The following is a 20,651-nucleotide window of genomic DNA, read 5'->3' as shown; positions in this document are numbered from 1 at the left end:
CAAAACTGATGGCAAGATTAATGCATTATGTTATCAAAAAATACAAGGCCAAGTCGACCTGTCATTGGCTACAGCAGAATGAAGTGAACGTTTTGGAGTGGCCATCTCAGTCTCCTGACCTGAATATCATTGAGCCACTCTGGGGAGATCTCAATCAAATGTGCAGTTCATGCAAGACAGTCCAAGAATTTACAGGAACTGGAGGCTTTTTGCCAAGAGTGGGCAGCTTTACCATCTGAGAAGATAAAGAACCTCATCCACAAATACCACAAAAGACTTCAAGCTGTCATTGATGGTAAAGGGGGCAGCACGGTATTAAGAACTGGGGTATGTAAACTTTTGATCAGGGTCATTATTTATATATATATATATATATATATATATATATATATATATATATATATATATATATATACAGTATCTCTCAAGTGAGTACACCCCTCACATTTTTGTAAATATTTTATTATATCTTTTCATGTGACAACACTGAAGAAATTACACTTTGCTTCAATGTAAAGTAGTGAGTGTACATCTTGTATAACAGTGTATAACAGTGTATAACAGTGTCAATTTGCCATCCCCTCAAAATAACTCAACACATAGCCTTAATGTGCCTAAACTGCTGGTAACAAAAGTGAGTACACCCCTAAGTGAAAATGAGTTGTTAGTGTTACAAGGTCTCATTTGTGAATGGGGAGCAGGTGTGTTAAATTTGGTGTTATCTCTCTCACTCTCTCATACTGGTCACTGGTAGTTCAACATGGTAGCTCATAGCAAAGAACTCTCTGATGAAAAAAAGAATTGTTGTTCTAGATAAATATGGCTTAGGCTATAAGAAGATTGCCAAGACCCTGAAACAATTTTTTAATAATGCACAAAGCCGCGCTTAGGTCAACAGTCACGGTTGCTGCCATGGGGTCAGTGTTGCTACCTATAATATGGGCATATATATTAATTCCCACCAGACATATCTTAAATGTTTCCACTAGGGTATTATGTAACACCCCTATATATACTCTCAAAGAAAAATGGGGGGGTAGCAAACAGTGTAGTAGTCCCCCCAGACTACCCAGTGTCCTCCAACTCTCCCCTATTAAGAGTGACTATAATGATGATATATATATATATATATATATATATATATATATATATATATATATATATATATATACATACATATATATATAGGTGTCTGTTAATTCTGTGGCCTATTTTGGGAGAGTTTAAACAATATCAGATGTGTAATTATGAAAAAGTGAAAGCTGTGCACAAAAAAATACATGTGCGATAATATGTGTTAGTGCATATGATAACCAAATATCTCAATATGCACGCAAGTCACTGTACAGTTTGGTCACATTACATATCATTTTTATGTCACATATAGTATGCTCTAGTTAGGGGTGTGTGTATTTCACCTGTGTTTTTGTTGCTGATTGACCGGTTCTCTGATTATTTGATTAGTTCACTTGATTTTTATTGGATTTTATTATTTATTATTTTTGGGATATTTGGTTATCATATGCACTAACACATATTATAGCACATGTATTTTTTGTGCACAACTTACACTTTTGCATTATTACACATCTGATATTGTTTAAACTCTCCCAAAATAGGCCACACTACTACGGGGAATTTACACACACCTGTATATATACATATCATCATTATAGTCACACTTAATAGGGGAGATTTGGAGGACCCTGGTAGTCTGGGGGGGGCTACTATACTGTTTGCTAATCCCCCCACCCCATTTTTCTTTGAGAGTATATATAGGGGTGTTGCATAATACCCTAGTGGAAACATTTAAGGTATGTCTGGTAAGACTCTGAAACTGGCAGGTGCAGCCTGGTGGCCAAAACCATACCTCCGTTTAACAGGAAAGGTTCCACTTAGAACAGGCCTCGCCATGGTCGACCAAAGAAGTTGAGTGCACATGCTCAGCATCATATCCAGAGGTTGTCTTTGGGAAATAGAGGTATGAGTGTGAAGTAACTGATCAAAATGAAGTAACTGATCAATTTAGTCTAGTGCTATTATTATCAGTTACGTATTCCTTTGTTTAGTCCCTATAGTTTAGCTATCACTCAATATGCTAAGCACATGTTATTGGTAATACCAGAATTGCTATCACCCTTGGCTATGAAATCAATACACGGTCTAAGGTCAATTAAATCTTATTTATTTCCCAAGGAAATAATACAGCGTGCATAAGGTATTAATAGAAGTTACAATAATACATAGCATACAATCACAGTGCAATCTAAGCCTTATACTTATCGATCCTCGTGACTGGGTCTTCTGATGGAATAAAGAGGGACAGAGAGAGAGAGCTCAGGACACAACCCTTTTTGTCAAACATACTTCAGCCATACCACACCCCATAGCCCATCCTACTCTTTCCCATAGACCAATCAGCGTCTCTGGGGCGTCTCCTCCCCCAGGCTACCAGTCCTGCCATACTTGGCCTCTGGGGGCAGTGTTTGCCCATAATTGCAACTGCTCCGACTGGATTGCTATCTCGTGGCCTGATCTCGGACGCCCCACCAACTGTCCCTCTGTTCTTGCAGACAAGCCGGCGCCATATCCTCTTTGAAGTTCCGTACATTCCAGGTGGGCTGAATAGAAACTCATTCTGCTATTCAAGTTGTGTCACATTCCTTGTTTTTAAACGTGTGAAACTGCCTGGCAATCACTATGGCTGAGTTCGGCTGTACAAACAGCTGTGTAGATGTATAACAATAATTCCTGTCTGATTCCAACAGAGTGTTACCATAATTGCTGCAGAGGTTGAAGGGGTGGTCATTGTACATTGTAGTCATTTATTCATTCTTGTCACATGAAAAGATGTAATAAAATATTTACAAAAATGTGAGGGGTGCACTCACTTTTGTGAGATACTGTGTATATATATCTATACATATATCTATCTACAGTGGTGTGAAAAAGTGTTTGCCCCCTTCCTCATTTCCTGTTCCTTTGCATGTTTGTCACACTTAAGTGTTTCGGAACATCAAACCAATTTAAACAATAGTCAAGGACAACACAAGTAAACACAAAATGCAATTTGTAAATGAAGGTGTTTATTATTAAAGGTGAAAAAAAATCCAAACCATCATGGCCCTGTGTGAAAAAGTGATTGCCCCCTAAACCTAATAACTGGTTGGGCCACCCTTAGCAGCAACAACTGCAACCAAGCGTTTGCGATAACGTGCAATGAGGCTTTTACAGCGTCCTGGAGGAATTTTGGCCCACTCATCTTTGCAGAATTGTCCTAATTCAGTTACATTAGAGGGTTTTCGAGCATGAACGGCCTTTTTAAGGTCATACCACAACATCTCAATAGGATTCAGGTCAGGACTTTGGCTAGGCCACTCCAAAGTCTTCATTTTGTTTTTCTTCAGCCATTCGGTGGTGGACTTGCTGGTGTGTTTAGGATCATTGTCCTGCTGCAGAACCCAAGTTCGTTTCAGCTTGAGTGCACGAACAGATGGTCGGACATTCTCCTTCAGGATCTCTTGGTAGACAGCAGAATTCATAGTTCCTTTTATCACGGCAAGTCTTCCAGGTCCTGAAGCAGCAAAACAGCCCCAGACCATCACACTACCACCACCATATTTTACTGTTGGTATAATGTTCGTTTTATGAAATGCAGTGTTCCTTCTACGCCAGATATACTTGGACACACACCTTCCAAAGAGTTCCACTTTTGTCTCATCGGTCCACAGAATGTTGTCCCAAAAGTCTTGGGGATCATCAAGATGTGTTGTGGAGAAATTGAGACGAGCTTTGATGTTCTTTTTGCTCAGCAGTGGTTTTCTCCTTGGAACTCTGCCATGCAGGCCATTTTTGCCCAGTCTTTTCCTGATGGTGGAGGCATGAACGCTGACCTTAACTGAGGCAAGTGAGGCCTGCAGTTCCTTGGACGTTGTTGTGGAGTCTTTTGTGACCTCTTGGATGAGTCGTCGCTGCGCTCTTGGGGTAATTTTGGGCGGCCGGCCACTCCTGGGAAGGTTCACCACTGTTCCATGTCTTCGCCATTTGTGGATAATGGCTCTCACTGTGGTTCGCTGGATTCCCAAAGCTTTGGAAATGGCTTTATAACCCTTTCCAGACTGATAGATCTCAATTACTTTCTTTCTCAATTGTTCCTGAATTTCTTTGGGTCTCGGCATGATGTGTAGCTTTTAAGGATCTTCTGGTGGACCTTTCTGTGTCAAGCAGCTCCTATTTAAGTGATGCCTTGATTGTGAACAGGTGTGGCAATAATCAGGCCTGGGTGTGGCTAGAGAAATTGAACTCAGGTGTGGACAACCACAGTTATAGTATGTTTTAACAAGGGGGGCAATCACTTTTTCACACAGGACCATGATGGTTTGGATTTTTTTTCACCTTTAATAATAAACACCTTCATTTACAAATTGCATTTTGTGTTTACTTGTGTTGTCCTTGACTATTGTTTAAATTGGTTTGATGTTCCGAAACACTTAAGTGTGACAAACATGCAAAGGAACAGGAAATGAGGAAGGGGGCAAACACTTTTTCACACCACTGTATATAATCACGCTAGGTCTTATTTTTGTGGAAACAGGGTATTAACCTGTGCACTGCAAGCCAGCGGTGCTGATCAACCATTGTGTATTCACTGTGTGTTTGGCTTCCTGTTTCCTGCTTGCCGTGTGCTCTACGTTTGTCTCTGTTACTGACCTTGGCGTGTTCTCAACTATACCCGTCTGCTCGTGACCCTGACCTTTTGGCATGTCCCCGACCCTGAACCTTTGGCATGTACTCTGTTGTTCCTGTCTGCTAGTTGTCCTGACCTCTGCCTTATCCCTTTACTATCCTTGTTGTTCCAGCCTGCTGTTTCCTTCTCCTGTAGTTTACTGTGATTGTGAGCTATAAGACCCTAGGGTCTGCAGCCTGGAGCAAGACTGCAGCGCAGTCCATCCTCACCACTAGAGGCTCTGGTGAACACCTGCTGGCTCTTAGACTCTGCGCCCTGGTGAATCTATGCTCTAGCTCCAACTGGGATCTGTGTTAATGGTCCAGTAGACCTGCTTTCTGAACCTCCCAGGGTACAATTCGCAGTAGTCAGACCTAGGGTCCACTATCTTAGTGGTGCACTTCCGATTCCTACGGAGTGCATCTGTCACTTGGTCTCAGGTGACCTGACAGTGCCTCTGATTAACCCCAAATAAAGTTCAGCCATTTTTTGTAGGTCTTTCCTGCCATTTTCTTAGTCGCATCCTACAGCAAAAGCCATGATCAGCAGAGAGCTCCCAAATCCTCAGAAGGATCTCATTGTTGAAAGGTATCAGTCAAGAGAAGGGTACAAAATCATTTCCAATGCATTACATATACCATGGAACACAGTGAAGACAGTCACCATCAAGTGGAGAAAATATGGCACAACAGTCACATTATCGAGAGCTGGACATTGATGAAAAGACGAGAAGAAAACTGGTCAGGGAGACTGCCAAGGGGCATACAGCAACATTAAAGGAGCTGCAGCAATATCTGGGAAGTACTGTGGTATATATAACAACAATCTCCCGTATTCTTCAAATGTCTGGGCTATGAGGTAGAGTGGCAAGATGGAAGCGTTTTCTTAGGAAGAAAAACATTCAAGCCCGGTTAAATTTTTCAAAAACACATCTGAAGTCTCCCAAAAGCATTTGGGAACATGTGTTATGATCTGATGAAACCAAGGTTGAACTTTTTGGCCATAATTCTAAAAGATATTTTTGGCGTGAAAAAACCCCTGCACACAAAAAGAACAGTGGTGGAAACATCAAGCTTTGGGGCTGTTTTTCTTCAGCTGGAAGGGAATTATGAACAGTTCAAAATACCACTCAATATTGGCACAAAACCTTCAGGCTTCTGATAGAAAGCTGAAAATGAATAGGAACTTCATCTTTCAGCCTGACAATGACTCAAAGCATACATCCAAATCAACAAAGGAATGGCTTCACTAGAAGAAGATTCAAGTTTTAGAATGGCCTAGCCAGAGCCCAGACCTGAATCTGATTGACAATCTGCGGGGTGATCTGAAGAGGGCTGTGCACAGGAGATGCCCTTGCAATCTGACAGATTTGGAGTGTTTTTGCAAAGAAGCGTGGGCAAATATTGCCAAGTCAAGATGTGCCAAGCTGAAAATCAAAAGGTGCTTCAATAAAGTATTAGTTAAGGGTGTGCACACTTATGCAACCATATTATTTTAGTTTTACTTCCCTCCACCTAAAATATTTCAGTTTGTTGTTCAACTGAGTTGTACAATTTATAGCTCACATTAAAAGTGGAAAAAGTGAAATGATTTATCTTTGTCTCATTTTTTTACATCACAGAAACCTGACATTTTATCAGGGGTGTGTAGACTTTTTATATCCACTGTATTATGATACCCAGGAAAGCAGTTAACTTTATTTACTCAGGCAACCCACTCTAGTATAGAACCGATTTGGAAGTGGTGGCTCAATCCATTGCATCTGTCAGAAACTGAAAAATCTGTTTTGGGATGACTGGTCTTTAAATGCATAAAGGGTATTTCAATACCAGAAGCTATTTAATCCACTTTAATGTTTTTACTTTTTTGCTTCACATTTCATGGCCACTCTAGTCCATGTCTGAAAGACAGATAGAGCAAGTAAGACGTGCCAGAGCAGAGCAGCATAATGTAATAGAGATGTTCTGCGGATCAAAAGGCTGATTTAATTCTGAACCCAGACCTGCAGAGGGCACCAGACATGACCTGATCTGGCCCATATCACACTTTCAGTTTTTCATTAAAGGATTAATAACTTCCCGTCTCCTTCTGTTTGTTCAGTGTCCCTTACCAGACAATAACCATTCCAGATTTTAGAGATGCACAGATCATATTGTAAGATGCAGTGGGTGATGGTTTTGAATTCAAGGAAATTTTAATGAATTTTTATTCCCCGTCTTACTTTTTTTAACCTACAGTAGTAAAGTATGCGATTAGGTGCATTAGTATGATATCAAATTAAAGCTATGTCTTTGTAAAATTACAGAAGCCGGTTTTGATTTTTTGCACACATTTAAAATGTCATTTTAGCCCTGAAGATTGCATAAAACCCAGAAAACATCATATATTTTCTGAAAGCAGACACTGTAGAGAATAAAATGGTGGTAATTCCAATTTTTTATGTTACACAATATTGGCGCAAAGGTCTAGGAAATGCAAAATACACTAACGTTAACTTTAGGGCACACAAGCGCAAAAAGTCACCGTATTTTTTGTTAAACTATAAAAGATGAGGTTGCGCTGAGTAGATAGATACCCAACATTGAGTGCATCTGTGAAATAGCGACAAGCTTCTGTACCCTATATTTTCCATAGGTGACATCATAAAAGCCCCTAAAGATAATCAGTTTAGAGCTACACAGAAGCTTTGGTGCTAAAAGTATTGCTCACGCTCTGGTGTGCGCAGAAAAATGTATTGTGAGTATCACAATTGATGTTTTGTGCATAGGCACCCCCTGATTATCAGTGCCTATGTCCCTTTAACATAAGCCGGTTTAAAAAAAAAGCCAAAACATGGCTTGTGTTAAGATCCTGTAATCAGCTGTCATTGGCCGACAGCTGATCACATGGTAAAGGGCCTCTGTAATTGCCCTTTACCTCGATTTGTGATCAGCTGAGTCAAAAGGACCCAGCGATCACAGAGTGTGCTGCATGGTGTGTATGAGCAGCACAATCACAGGATTATGTCCATGTACACCCTCCTGGCAAAGGAAGCCCATGCTGTCTTTCAGCTATAGCGTGGGCAGAAAGTGGTAAAACAGCGTCAGAGGTTCTTTACTGTTAGGATGGTGAGAATGTGGAATTCCACAGATGGTGGTGTCAGCAAACAGTGTAGATACGTTTAAGAAAATCTTTAGATGTGTTTCGTAGAGAGTAAAATGTATAGGGATATGGAAAACAGTATTCTCATACACACTCACTCAGATTGAAATGGATGGACTGGTGTCTTTATTCAAGCTTACCAACTATATAACATTTCTCACTAAGCGTGAGAATAAACCTTTCACTATACTCTCCTATCACTCTGATGCTCTGTTTGATTGCTTGGTTTATGCCCAATGCTTCTAAGTGTGGAGGAGCATATCATCTCTTCTCACAAAGTAGTGTTTAGACTACTGTGGAAAGGATGTCAGCAAGGTGAGAGACACACAAACCCTGTGTAAGCACCTCCCCCTCCCCTTACCTGAACCTCCACCTATCCCTTATCCTTTTCTTAACTGTCCCCTTATCACACCCAAAGCCCACAAAATGCTCCCACAGCAAGACTCCTTTGTACATACATCTATTGCCTACATATTCTTCCCCATCTTGTGTTTTATGATATGGAGATCTCCTGTCAGAAATCTGTCATTGATTGTCAATGACTACCTTTGTAATAACCACTACTGTATCACACCCTCTGAGGACTCTGTATGCAGCTATTTTCATTATACTTATCTATTCTGTACCTAAGATGTGGTGATATTTATGTGAATGTTTTTTTTTGGGAAACTTTCAAAAAGTTTTACTGTAAAAAAAACCCTGTGTAAGCTGACACTACACAGAGGGTTAATTCCGACTCTCAAAAACTCACGCATGCTCAGCTTCAACTACGGAAGCTATTGGCTACTGGCTTTTGAACTTCCTTCTTTTTATCCCGTCGTACGTTTTGTACATCACCGCATTCTTGACGGTCATAATTTGGTGTGACCATGTGTATGCAAGACAGCTTGAGCGAAATCCCATCGGAATTCCGTCGGGAAAACCATCAGAGCTTTTTCCGACCAAAATTCCGATCGCGTGGACGCGGTATTAGCTCATCGTTTCCTGTGCTTTCTGCCTATTTTGACTGTTATAAGTTACATTGTCTAATCTATCTTTGAGGACTATATAGCCATGTCCTTCTATGTTGGGGAGAGGTTGGAGTTCAGTTGCCTTATCTTATTACTGTTGCCCTATCTTCTTACTGTTGTCCTGATACAGAAAGGTGAATGAGGCTGCTTATACACAAGGTAGATTCCATTCCAATCAGCATTGGATCAGTTTACAGATCCCCCACTGATCGGAGCAGAGTGGGCAGATGACACATCCATGTCCTGTCAGTTTCTGCAGAGCAGACATGGACAGAGCCCACTCTGCTGTATGGGTGGCTGGGAGTAAATAGACTCACAATTTACACCCAACTACCCTCTGATCTGATCCATCTAAACAGAAGGGGTTTATAATATTCATCACAAGAAATTATCCTTTTATATAAATGTGTATGAATATAAACACTTAATTTTATACTCTCTGCTTCTCCCTAGTGCTTTGTATGAACACTGAGTCAGGCCGCGTACACACGCGGGGACTGTTCGCCCAACTTTGTCCGCTGAACAGTGTTTCGGCGGACAGTCCGCTCGTGTGTGGGCTTTCAGCGGACAGTTTCAGCGAACAGTCCGCTGAACAAGGTTTTTCGGAAATTCCGTAAAACTGTCCGCTGAAACTTTGTTTCAGCGAACAGTCCCCTCGTGTGTAGGCTTGTTCGTCAAACTAAGTTCCGCGCATGCTCAGAAAGGATTTACACGCCGAAAGTTATAATGCAGTGTATAGGACGTTGTATTTTCCGTCCCGTCATACGTGCCGTTCACGTCATTGCGCACGGTTTCAGCAAACTGTTCGTTCGTCGTGTGTGGGCAAGTCCGTCCATGTTAATTTTGAGCGGACTGTTTGCTGAAACTGTTTGACGGACAAAGTTGGGCGAACAGTCCCCGCGTGTGTACGCGGCCTTAAAGTTTTTACCATACTGTAGATAGAGAAATACAATGTGAATAACACACACTGGGAACAAAGTCTTGTCCGAGGAAACTAACTACATTATCAAACTCTCTTTCTCATATCACATAAGGATTAGTGACAATTCTGATATATTAAGTGATTCAATACTGCTTTGTAACCTTAACCTTGGACTTATATTAATGCAAAGGAGAATTTACAAAGAAACCTTTTGACAGTCAAGAGTAGCACAAGACAGATATAAAACAGTAAGATGTTTTGAGATTAAAACAAAAAACTTTCCATACAGCATACTTAAACATGAACTCTAAGGAGGCAGGGCGTGGCTTAAGATCATGTGACCACCATGATTGGCTGTCACGGCATTTATGTGCTCTGAAAAATTTTGGTAAAGTGACGTTAACTGTTCCAGGCACGAGCAGTGCACGCACTCTCGGCACAGGTGTATTGGGGGCACTTAACGCAAATATGTGGCCCTTTGGCTCTAAGAGAGGCCGCAAATTTGTGTACAGCCAGTGACAAGGGGTTAAAGGGACATGCTGCTGCTAGGAGAGAGACAAAAAGCTGAACTCTTCAGTCTGCTAAACCTCCTTATTTTTTTTTCAGTTTGCTAATTCTCCAGCTGCAGGCCAGGGAAGTGACAAGACCTAATCCGAAGAAAAACCTCCTGTGCTTGAGTGTGGTGCTTAAAGTAGTTGTAAAACATTGTTTTTTTATTTTCTTTAAATTAAAAACAAGCATGTTTTACTTACCTGCTGTTTGTAATGGTCTTGCACAGAGTAGCCCCAATCCTCCTCTTCTCGCGTCCTCCGTCGGTGCTTCTGGCTTCTGCCCGAATGCCCCCATTGCAATCCATATGCAAGCCGCTTGGCCCCGCCCCCTGCGTTCTACTCACTGGCTGTGATTGACAGCAGCAGGAGCCAATGGCTCCCATTGTTGTGCATGAGCCAATAAGGAGAGAGAGAGTCAAGAGAGCCTCGACTCTCCTGCACATCACTGGATCGAGATTGGGCTCAGATTAGTATAAGGGGGAATCTTATCTTAGTAAAAAATCTTCTGCCTTTACATCTACTTTAAGGACATGGTGGAATCTCAGCTTATCCAGCTTACAGGTATAGCGCAAATATATCTTGCATATCTCAAGTATACCCACTGTGGGTATACTTTCTTGTACATGATAGAGGACAAACAGGAAAAGGGCTAGTTTTTCAAAACGTGTAAGTCATTTTGGCTGCTGAAGGCCTTTCCGTGTTATCAGTTGATTGCTGTGAACCTGGAGGCAGTCTCATTTGCATTCTTATATGCTTGTTGTCATGCGTTTGTGAGTATATAACTTACTTTTTTTATATCTTCAATAAAATTGTGTAATGGTAATGCGCTAGGTCCGTGTGCCCTCTCTTTGTTTGTCTTAGTAAAAGGGAAGAGCACTGCCATCTTTAAAGACAGGGTAAAAGGGGCAGTTGCCCTGGGCCCCATCATTGTTGTGAGGCCCTAAGCAACTGCCTCATACTTGCCAACGATCCCAGTTTATATTTCCTTGTCCCTTGAAGTTTTAGTCTTGTGTTGTGTCCTGATATCTCAGTGTGAAGTTCTGCTAATGTAATGCTGCCCAGCTCTGTCCTATTGCCATGTACAGATGACTCACCTGCAGACCCTGTGTTTACATGTAAATAACCTACATTGACATGTAAATAGCGACTGCATTAATATGTAAATAGCTGCGGACTGCAGCATTAATATGTAAATAGAGGTGGCATTCATATGTATATCATCCCCCCCTGAGGTCGTATCCACCATCACTTCTGCTGAATGCTGCCCACTGGGGAGGTAAGGGGGCATACATGAAAGTCCTGCTTACAACTGTGGTCATTAGACCTAACATCAGCCAGTTCTACAAAGGTAAGAAAATTGGAGGTTGAACCCTTTGTCAAAAAAACATGGTGCCACAGCACAGTGAACTTTGGTGCATGTGAATATTCTCAGCGGATGCGTGAGGGTATCATTAACAATTAATGGCATTGCTGTTTAGCAGTAAAGGGAAACATGTTTCTGTGGTGTCAGAAAAGCGATTTTGCATGTGTTCTCGACACACACAAATGTGAACACAGGCTAAATGTCGCAGTTACCTTGGTGGTCAATATAAATCTTCTGATTACATCGGGGCTTGGTGTACAATTCTTTCCTATTCAATATATTTATTAAAGGTTTATCATGAAGAACAATAGAGGAAAAAACAATGTGATCAGTGTCTGTCATACATTATGTAAATCCCTCCTTACTTTGATGGTTACTGTGAATGTTCCTATTACATTAGCGGTCAGCGTAAATCCTCATTATATTGGTAGTCAGTGTCAATCCCTATTGCATTGGTGGCCAGTATAGAAACTCCTCTTTATATTGGTAATCGGTACAAAAATCCAAACTTGCATTTGTGGTCAGTTTAGAATCCTTCCTTACATTGGTGGTCCGTGTAGAAGCCCCCTTTAAATTGGTGGTGAGTGTAAATCCTTCCTTACATTGGTGGCCAGTGTAGAAATCCCCCTTTATTGGTTGTGGATGTAAAATCCCCCATTACATTGGCTGTAAATTCTTCATTACTTTGTTGACTATTGTACATTTCCCTTTACATTGGTGGTAAGTGCAGAATTGCCCTTACACTTGTGGTCAGTACAAATCTCCTCAACAATGGTTGTCAGTGTAAATTCTCCCTTACATGGAGGTCATTGTATATGCTTCCTTACATTGGTGGTTGGTATAAATGTTTCTATTACATTGGTGTCAGTGTAGAAATCCCTCTTTATATTGGTGGGTTGCAAAAAAACACCCGTTACATGGTGGTCAGTGAAAATCCCCCCTCACATAGGTGGTCAGTGTAAGTCCCCCATTATATACTTGGCAAAGATTTCCAGCTACATGATTCAGAATTTGCCACAGTCCACTGCCTCCTAACTAATCCCATCTTCCCACCACTGTCACTGATCTCATCAACCCCCAGCATTGCCATTGATCACCCCCCCCCCCCAGCATTGCCACTGATCCCTGTCCTAGGATTCCTAGGAGTTTTCTATTTATTGATGGGCCCCCTCACCTCCCCAGTCCATTGTGTGCAGGCAGTGAGGAGATGATGTGCTGTAACCTTTAGCAATCAATCAGTGAGCAGCAATAATGTGCAGCAACCTCTAGCAACCAGTTAGTTAGTGGTAAAGATGTGAGCAGTATTGAGCTGAATGTATTGTATGACTCGGAGCAGGTGGAGAGCGAAATTGCATTGGGGGGGGGGGGGGGGGGGGACAGGAAAATGTTTGCCCAGAGTCCAATCAATATTAAAGAGGACCCTGGGGACAAGAACTGTAAGGTTTACTTAACTACAGCAAAGAAAAATCAAGTCTCCTGCCCTGTCAGACAGAGCTGTGATGTGTGTTAGAACATTGTAAATCTCATTAGAAGATGGACAGAAATACAAATACTTTGGCAGAAAAAAACATCACAATGTATTCACAGATGTGCACTTAGCAGTTTCCTGAGAGTTAATTTTTTATGACAGATGTATGATACCCAGGGCAGGACACATTTCTGGTCTATTTTTGGTGGCCGTTGGATGGTCTATTGATGCTTGCAGCTGGTGGATCTATTGATGCTGGGGGGGGGGGGGGGGGGTCTATTGTTGCTAGATGTTGTTTGGGGGTGGATAGGAGGCCGAGATAAGGGTGACTTGAAGTGGATGGAGGTGAGTAACTGCACATATTCTCTGAAAAAGTCCTGATGATACTATGGCTTATTTCACACGGAAGAGTTTTTAAAGTGATGTTGCATTAAAAAAGTGCATGAAAAGCCAAAGTAAAATGCTTCCCTTTAAAATCAATGAATGTGCTCACACTGGGGTGGTGCGCTTTTGTTGCAGTGAATAAAATCCTGCTTGCAGCATTTTTTGCAGCATATTAGGGGAGATCAAAAAAAAAACACACCAAAAACACACCTTCCCATTGCAAGCAATGCAAAAAAGTGGCAAAAACATGGAAAAATGCGTAAAAAATTCACCCTTGATGGGTGCAGTTTTTGAGTCACGTGTTCTTAAAAAACTGCGATACAATTTTGCCGCGTTTTTGCAGCTGATCAGTGTGTGAAAGCAGCTTAATATTTTAGATGCCTTCATGACAGCTGAATAGAGTAGGAATTGAAATCTAGACATGAACAACTTACTCTGCTGTAGATCATATTTAATCTAAAGCTGACTGTTTCTGTAGAACTTAACCAAGGGATCTATTTAGTTGTCATACAACTATTCCCTTTTCCTGATGCTGTTTTCTACCTTAATAATCATGAATTAATTCAAAAAGTTGGGAACCCCTAGCTAAGAGAAAAATGGAGGCTGCCATTACTATCCTGAAATCGCTACTTGCGTGGCTGTCGCGTTGACCTCAACCATAACAAGCATGTAAATAATAAATTCTGACTTCACCGACTCCATATGTGTTTCAACTCAGTCAAAAAGGACTAAAATCAAAGAACTGGTATGACAAATGGCATTTTAGAAGGACAGCATTAATGAAAGCCAACAACTATACTTTTATTGGGGCAAGCTAAGCAATACCCCAGGGTTTCCATAGACCACTTTGTATGATCATTGCAGGGTCATAAGTTGTACTGCAACACAGGCATTAATACATACAGATAGTAGCATGTTGAAATTCAATGAAGGAGGGTAGTCAGTGTATACAAGTACTGAACAAATATGGTAAACTCTTTTACCTAGCTGGCTATATTAAGATGTTTGCTCACAGGATACAGATATTATCACACCTGAGTGCAATTATATGTAATTCAGCTTTGCATCATTTATTTTTATAAAATTACATAATTTAAATAATTCTGCATTATATAAATTTTTTTAATTATTATTATTATTATTATACAGGATTTATATAGCGCTTAGGCATACTGCTTATTTTACATTGTGTCGTGGTTCTATAATCCATGTTCTGATTAAAAAGTAATACATGCATTTTGATCTCATCTAAGATATCAGGCCAATCTGTTTATAAAACATGTTATCAGTCATAACACTTTTGCTTTTTGTAAAACATACCTGTCTTCTAACGTGCACATTTCCTTCCACTGGCATGTTGTATGCACTTCGAATCAGATTTCGAGCAATAAAATAGTAATATACTGAAATAATGGACAGAGGGATGATATAGAAGATTAAAAAGGAAGTCATCGAATGGATTCTTGGGTGCAGTCCATTGGAATGTGGGTAGGGGGCACAGGTGACAAATGTTTTGTTAATTTCTTTGTCATAAAACGGGAGCAAATCCGAGAAAACAGCTTCCGGAATGGCCAAAGTCATAGATAATAACCAGATAAGTGCAGCTTTGATGCAGATCTTAGTCAAAGCATTATTGGCTTGGATATCCATGGGTTTTACAATAGCTGTGTACCTAAAAAAAAAAAATATATATATTGTCAGAATAATTCCAAACCAAATCTCAGATAAAATTAAAAGCACACACACACACATATATATATATATATATATATATATATATATATATATATATATATATACACACACGTACTATTTTTCTTTTCCTGTCTCTAAACTAATTTCCTTCTTTCTTCCCCAACAGAAGGTTCAGTTTTATGTCAGATTTTAAACAGATGCAATCGGCGACTCATATCCTTCACAGCATAAAATCAGTTTATTTAATATACAGTAGTCAGAAGTAAAAACTCCAGAAAACAAGTAGCTTACCTGTTTCAGCCCCCAGGGGGGCTAATCATAGCTACAAACACAAATAAGACACTTAACCTTATAACTACACTCTGATTCTCCGGGGTGGGGAATAAAAAATTCAATTTTATTTTGGCTATTACTGTTGTTATTTTTGTGTAACTGTGAGAGATAACAAACAATGGACAAAATACAGCTTATGAAATGGACAAAATGTGTATCCTAATGGCGTCAACTGTGACTGTAATAAAACATGCTACTGGGTATTGGCTTCTAATTTTCTTCTTAATGGCAAAATAAATCACAATAATAGGCAGGATAGCAATGGGACAAGCCAACAATAATGCATCAAACCAAATTTTAGAAAGTTCTATTAAATCAGCTTTAGCATTAGTAAAACAAAATCTAAATCATTTTTGGATGGTGATTTCATTGGTCTGGAAAAAACTACATTATGGTAGATTCATCTTTTGTACCGTAGAAAATAAATTGGTCATAACAACGTTTTAAGCATTCGCCATACTTTTTGCAATATTTGTTAATAATTAAGGCATTTATTTACTTCTAAAGAATAAAAAAGGGTGTTGTAAGCTCAACACTTGACTTTTCAGTCAGTAAGGTCACACACTAGTACTTTTCTGGACGCATATAAAATTCTTCTTATAATGTTTCATTTCTGCTTGTTAAATAAATAGGCACCAGTTCTGAAATTCAAAGTGTCAAAAATATTGCTTTAAAAAAATGCAAATTTGCAGGGTTGCAGGGTACACTGGTAAAGAGAACTTTCAGACTCCTCACCTGCTGTTTGGAATACTCAAAAACCTGATTTGCATGTATCCTTTCCATTCACACTTTCATTTCATTCTTTTTTTGCTTTGTTTTCACCTGCAATCCTGCAGCTAACACACTTTCAGTCCCTTGGTGGCTATGTCACTCCTTCACTGTATCTCTGGAAGGACTCATAGTTGTTCCCCTAGGCTGCTCTCCTGATGTGGACTACAAACATGTCCTTTTCGCTTCATCTCCATTACATTTGGGCAGGGTAGTTTACAGAAGATATCTAGGTTAAAAAGATATTCTTTGGTGCAGCTCACAGCAAGTGACAAGGACACAGCATTTCTGGCAAGATCATCTGTATTTGCTGAACATAACATGTTGTTAGCTTGAAAAAAATAAATAATGAAGCTAATACATGTAAGCCCTGTAAGCTTGAATATATAATATTTTGTCCTTGTGTGAAATATGTGTTAGATAAATGTTCAGGGGCTCACCCATAATGGAGTCAATATAAATCCAAAAGAGGTATCCAAAAGAGGTATAGAGGCCCGTAAGGGCCTTGCATAGAAGATAGATCAAAGCATCTTGAGTATCTGGAGTATTTTATGTCCAGTTTGGGTCACCAATCCTCAGAAAGGATGTGCTAAATCTGGAGAGAGTCCAGAGAAGGGCAACTAAATTAATATGGGGTCTGGAGGACCTCAGTTAAGAGGAACGACTACAAGCATTACATTTATTCTCCCTGAAGAAGAGACGCTTGAAAGAAGATTTGATAGCGATATACAAACATCTCAATGGGGATTCCATTGTAAGTATAAAACTTTTCAGTCCCAGGGAGTATAAGAGGACATGGGGCCACACGAGGAGACTGAAAAAAAAAGTGGTTTAACTTTAAACTGCGTAGGGCGTTTTCATTGTCAGGACGGTTAGGATGTGGAACCTCTTCCATAATCGGTGGTGTCGACAGGAAGTATGGATAGTTTGGACGTGCATCTTAACAAACACAATATATGGGGATATGGGAAATTACTTTTCTACACACACACACACCTACACAGGTGGAACTGGATGGACTGTTGTCTATATTCAACCTTACTAACTATGTAACTATGTAAAAGCAGCAGCATTTTATTGTCAACGTTTTGATGGAGCTCAGCCCATCCTTCTTGAAAAAAGATTGACTGAGGTCTATCGAAACATTAATGATAAAATGCTGCTGCTTTGATCTATCTCCTCTGCAAGACCCATGAGTGCCTCTATACCTCTTTTTGATTTGTATGGATTAATTTGCGGGTGAGCACCTGGACATTTATCTCACACATAGATTGTAGTGGCTACCACTGTATGTATATATACAGTATATATATTTTAACCTATGGGACAGGTAGCAGGTACAAAGCTCCCTGGGATAAGCAGTTTTTCAGGCACAGATACCAAATCCAGTGAGGTAGTGACAAACAGTATGGTGTTTATTGGTGATATATACATGTCTATATACAGGTGCTGTACAATGTTTCAGAAAAACAAAAATAGCCAAACAAAAACCTAGCTGTGTCTCGGCACTAGCTACACAATATATACAGGCCCTAACTACCAGGCCGAGAAAGCCTACAGCTTTTCAGCTTCCACAGATTAACAGCTTTTTACCAACCTTTTTGCCCTCACAGACCAGTGTTGTCTGTGTTTCACAGCCAGAGAGCGAAGGCTGTCTGTCACAGGTGAGTTTAAATTGGCCCGGGGGAAGAGGACCAAGATCCGAACTGGATCATGGCTCAGAGATCCCTGAATGTGTTTGAGTGGAGCCTGGGAGATGTATAAACCCGGAACAGGACTTTTTCTGGCTCTATCTGGGATGCTCTGCTACATATCCCCCCCCCCTTGTTTGAACCCCAGGGTTGGAACACCTGTGGCCCAACAGGAGTGAACACGGACAGAGCATCTACATTCCCCATCTCAACACCTGGCCTGTGTTTTACAGTAAAGGAGTAATCCTGTAGAGCCCAAAACAACCGGATCTCCCGTCGATCAGTCTCCTTCTTTTGAGTCATCCATTTTAGGGGAGCATGGTCAGTTATTAACTCAAACTGGCACCCTAACAAATAGCGTTGATGGCCCAATTTATGGCTAAACATTCCTTTTCAATGACTGCATACATTCTCTCATGGTCATTGAGCTTTCTGCTTAGGTACACCACAGGGTGTTCTTCCCTATTATGTACCTGTGACAATACTGCCCTGATACCTACCTCAGATGCATCCCTCTGAACCCAAAAATCTTTAGAGAAATCGGGGAAGTACAACACTGGCTGTTTACAAAGAGCCTTCTTCAAGACTTGAAATGATTCCTCTCCTACTGGGGACCATTTCACCATTAAGGAGTCGTTCCCTTTATTAACCACTTACCGACCGCCTCACACCAATATACGTCAGCAGAAGGGCTCGTACAGACAGAATCACGTACCTGATTGCGTCGGGTCACGGGTCCCACGGACTCAATCGCCGTGGGTATACCCGCGATCGCCTCACAGGGAGGAAGAACGGTGAGATGCAAATGTAAACAAGCATCTCCCCATTCTGCCTAGTGACAGTGTCACTGATCTATGCTCCGTGTGATCGGAGCAGAGATCAGTGACATGTCATACACAGCAATGCCCCCCCACAGTTATAAACACGCCCCTAGGACACACTTAACGCCTACATTGCCACCTAGTGGTTAACCCCTTCACTGCCAGTGTCAATTACACAGGAATCAGTGAATTTGTATAGCACTGATTGCTGTATAAATGACAATGGTCCCAAAATGTCTGATGTGTCTGCCATAATGTCGCAGTCATGATAAAAATCGCTGATCGCCGCCATTTAAAAAAATGTAAAAATTACATAAAACTATCCCCTATTTTGTAAACACTATAACTTTTGTGCAAACCAATCAATAATCGCTTATTGCGGATATTTATTATAGCAAAAAGTAAAAAATAATGTGTTTTTTTCAAAATTGACAATCTTTTTTTCTTTATAGCACAAAAAATAAAAACCGCAGGGGTGATCAACCACCAAAAGAAAGCTCTATTTGTGAGAAAAAAGCATGTAAATTTTGTTTTGGGGCAATGTCGCACGACCACGCAATTGTCAGTTAAAGCGGTAGTGCCGAATCACAAAAAGTGCTCTGGAGGAATGGGGGTCAATTCTGAAGTGGTGGCAGCTATAATTGCAAAATTTGGGATAAACCTTCTATAATACCCAAGAGAGGCCCTGACCTGCTTCTTGTTTGCAGGACGTGGACACTCTTGGATGGCTTCTATTTTATTCACTTGAGGTTTTATGACACCACAGTCAATAGCGTAGCCTAAATATCTGGCTTCCTCTAAACCAATGGCACATTTTTTTGGATTTGCCGTAAAACCTTCTTTGAAGAGGGAATCAAGGACAGACTGGACATGGGGCAAGTGAAACTCCCAGTCAATGCTATGTACCACTATATTGTATAGATAGGCTGCTGCATACCGTAGGTGGGGTCTTAGGGTCCTGTCCATGGCACTCTGAAATGTCGCAGGGGCATTTTGCAACCCAAAAGGCATTTTGTTTATACTGAAAAGAACCCTCCGGGGTCACAAATGCAGTCTTCTCTTTGGAGCTACCAGTTAGGGGTTTTTGTCAATAACCTTTTGTCAAGATAGCAGGCCTTGCCAAGTCGGTCTATAAGTTCGTCTGGGCATTGAGAATATGTCAAACGTTCTCACTGCATTAAGCTTTCTGAAGTCATTACAGAGCCTCCACGTGCCATACAGTTTTGGGACTAACACGATGGGGCTAGACCAGTCACTATTGGACTCCTCAATGTCATCTAACTCCAACATCCTTTTAACTTCATCATTGATGTCCTTTCTTCCAGCTTCAGGAATTCAGTAGGGTTAGAACTTCACACGGATCCCAGGTTCAGTAACTACCCATTTCCCTGAAAATAAGACCTAGTGTGATTGTCCGTGATGGCTGCAATATAAGCCCTACCCTCCAAATAAGCCCTACCCTGTTTCCCCAAAAATAAGCCCTACCTTGAAAATAAGACCTACAATGACTTTAACTAGGGCTTATTTGGGCGGTAGGGCTTATATTGCAGCCATCACCGACAATCACGCTAGGTTTTATTTTCGGAGGAAACAGGGTATATCATGCTGAACTGCTGAAGTCGTGCCAGGTAACTCTGAAAATGTCTCTCTATTCCTTATAAGGAACTCTCTAGCTTCCTGTTTTAGGGAATACGACAGGGTGCCTGGAATCATGACCTCAGTGATCAGAGGGGATGCAGCACCCTTAGGCGTTACCGGGAGGGACCGTGCAGTTATTG

At 40.8% G+C, this 20,651-nt stretch overlaps 1 protein-coding gene across 1 annotated transcript in view; it reads right to left on the bottom strand.

Annotated features, from left to right (window-relative positions):
* The window catches only part of GRPR (gastrin releasing peptide receptor), a 243,801-nt gene that overhangs the window by 60,399 nt on the left and 162,751 nt on the right, over positions 1-20,651 (bottom strand). The window contains exon 2 of the mRNA XM_077480247.1: positions 14,886-15,237. Coding sequence (XP_077336373.1) covers positions 14,886-15,237 — 352 coding nt within the window. The remainder of the gene's footprint in view (positions 1-14,885; positions 15,238-20,651) is intronic.

This window comes from Lithobates pipiens, unplaced genomic scaffold (genome assembly GCF_037356315.1).
Source record: "Lithobates pipiens isolate NorthernLeopardFrog02 unplaced genomic scaffold, aLitPip1_a1.2 Scaffold_16, whole genome shotgun sequence".
Classification (NCBI taxonomy): domain Eukaryota; kingdom Metazoa; phylum Chordata; class Amphibia; order Anura; family Ranidae; genus Lithobates; species Lithobates pipiens.
The sequence above is the reverse complement of the archived record's forward strand: the minus strand, read 5'-3'. Positions and strand labels throughout refer to the sequence as shown.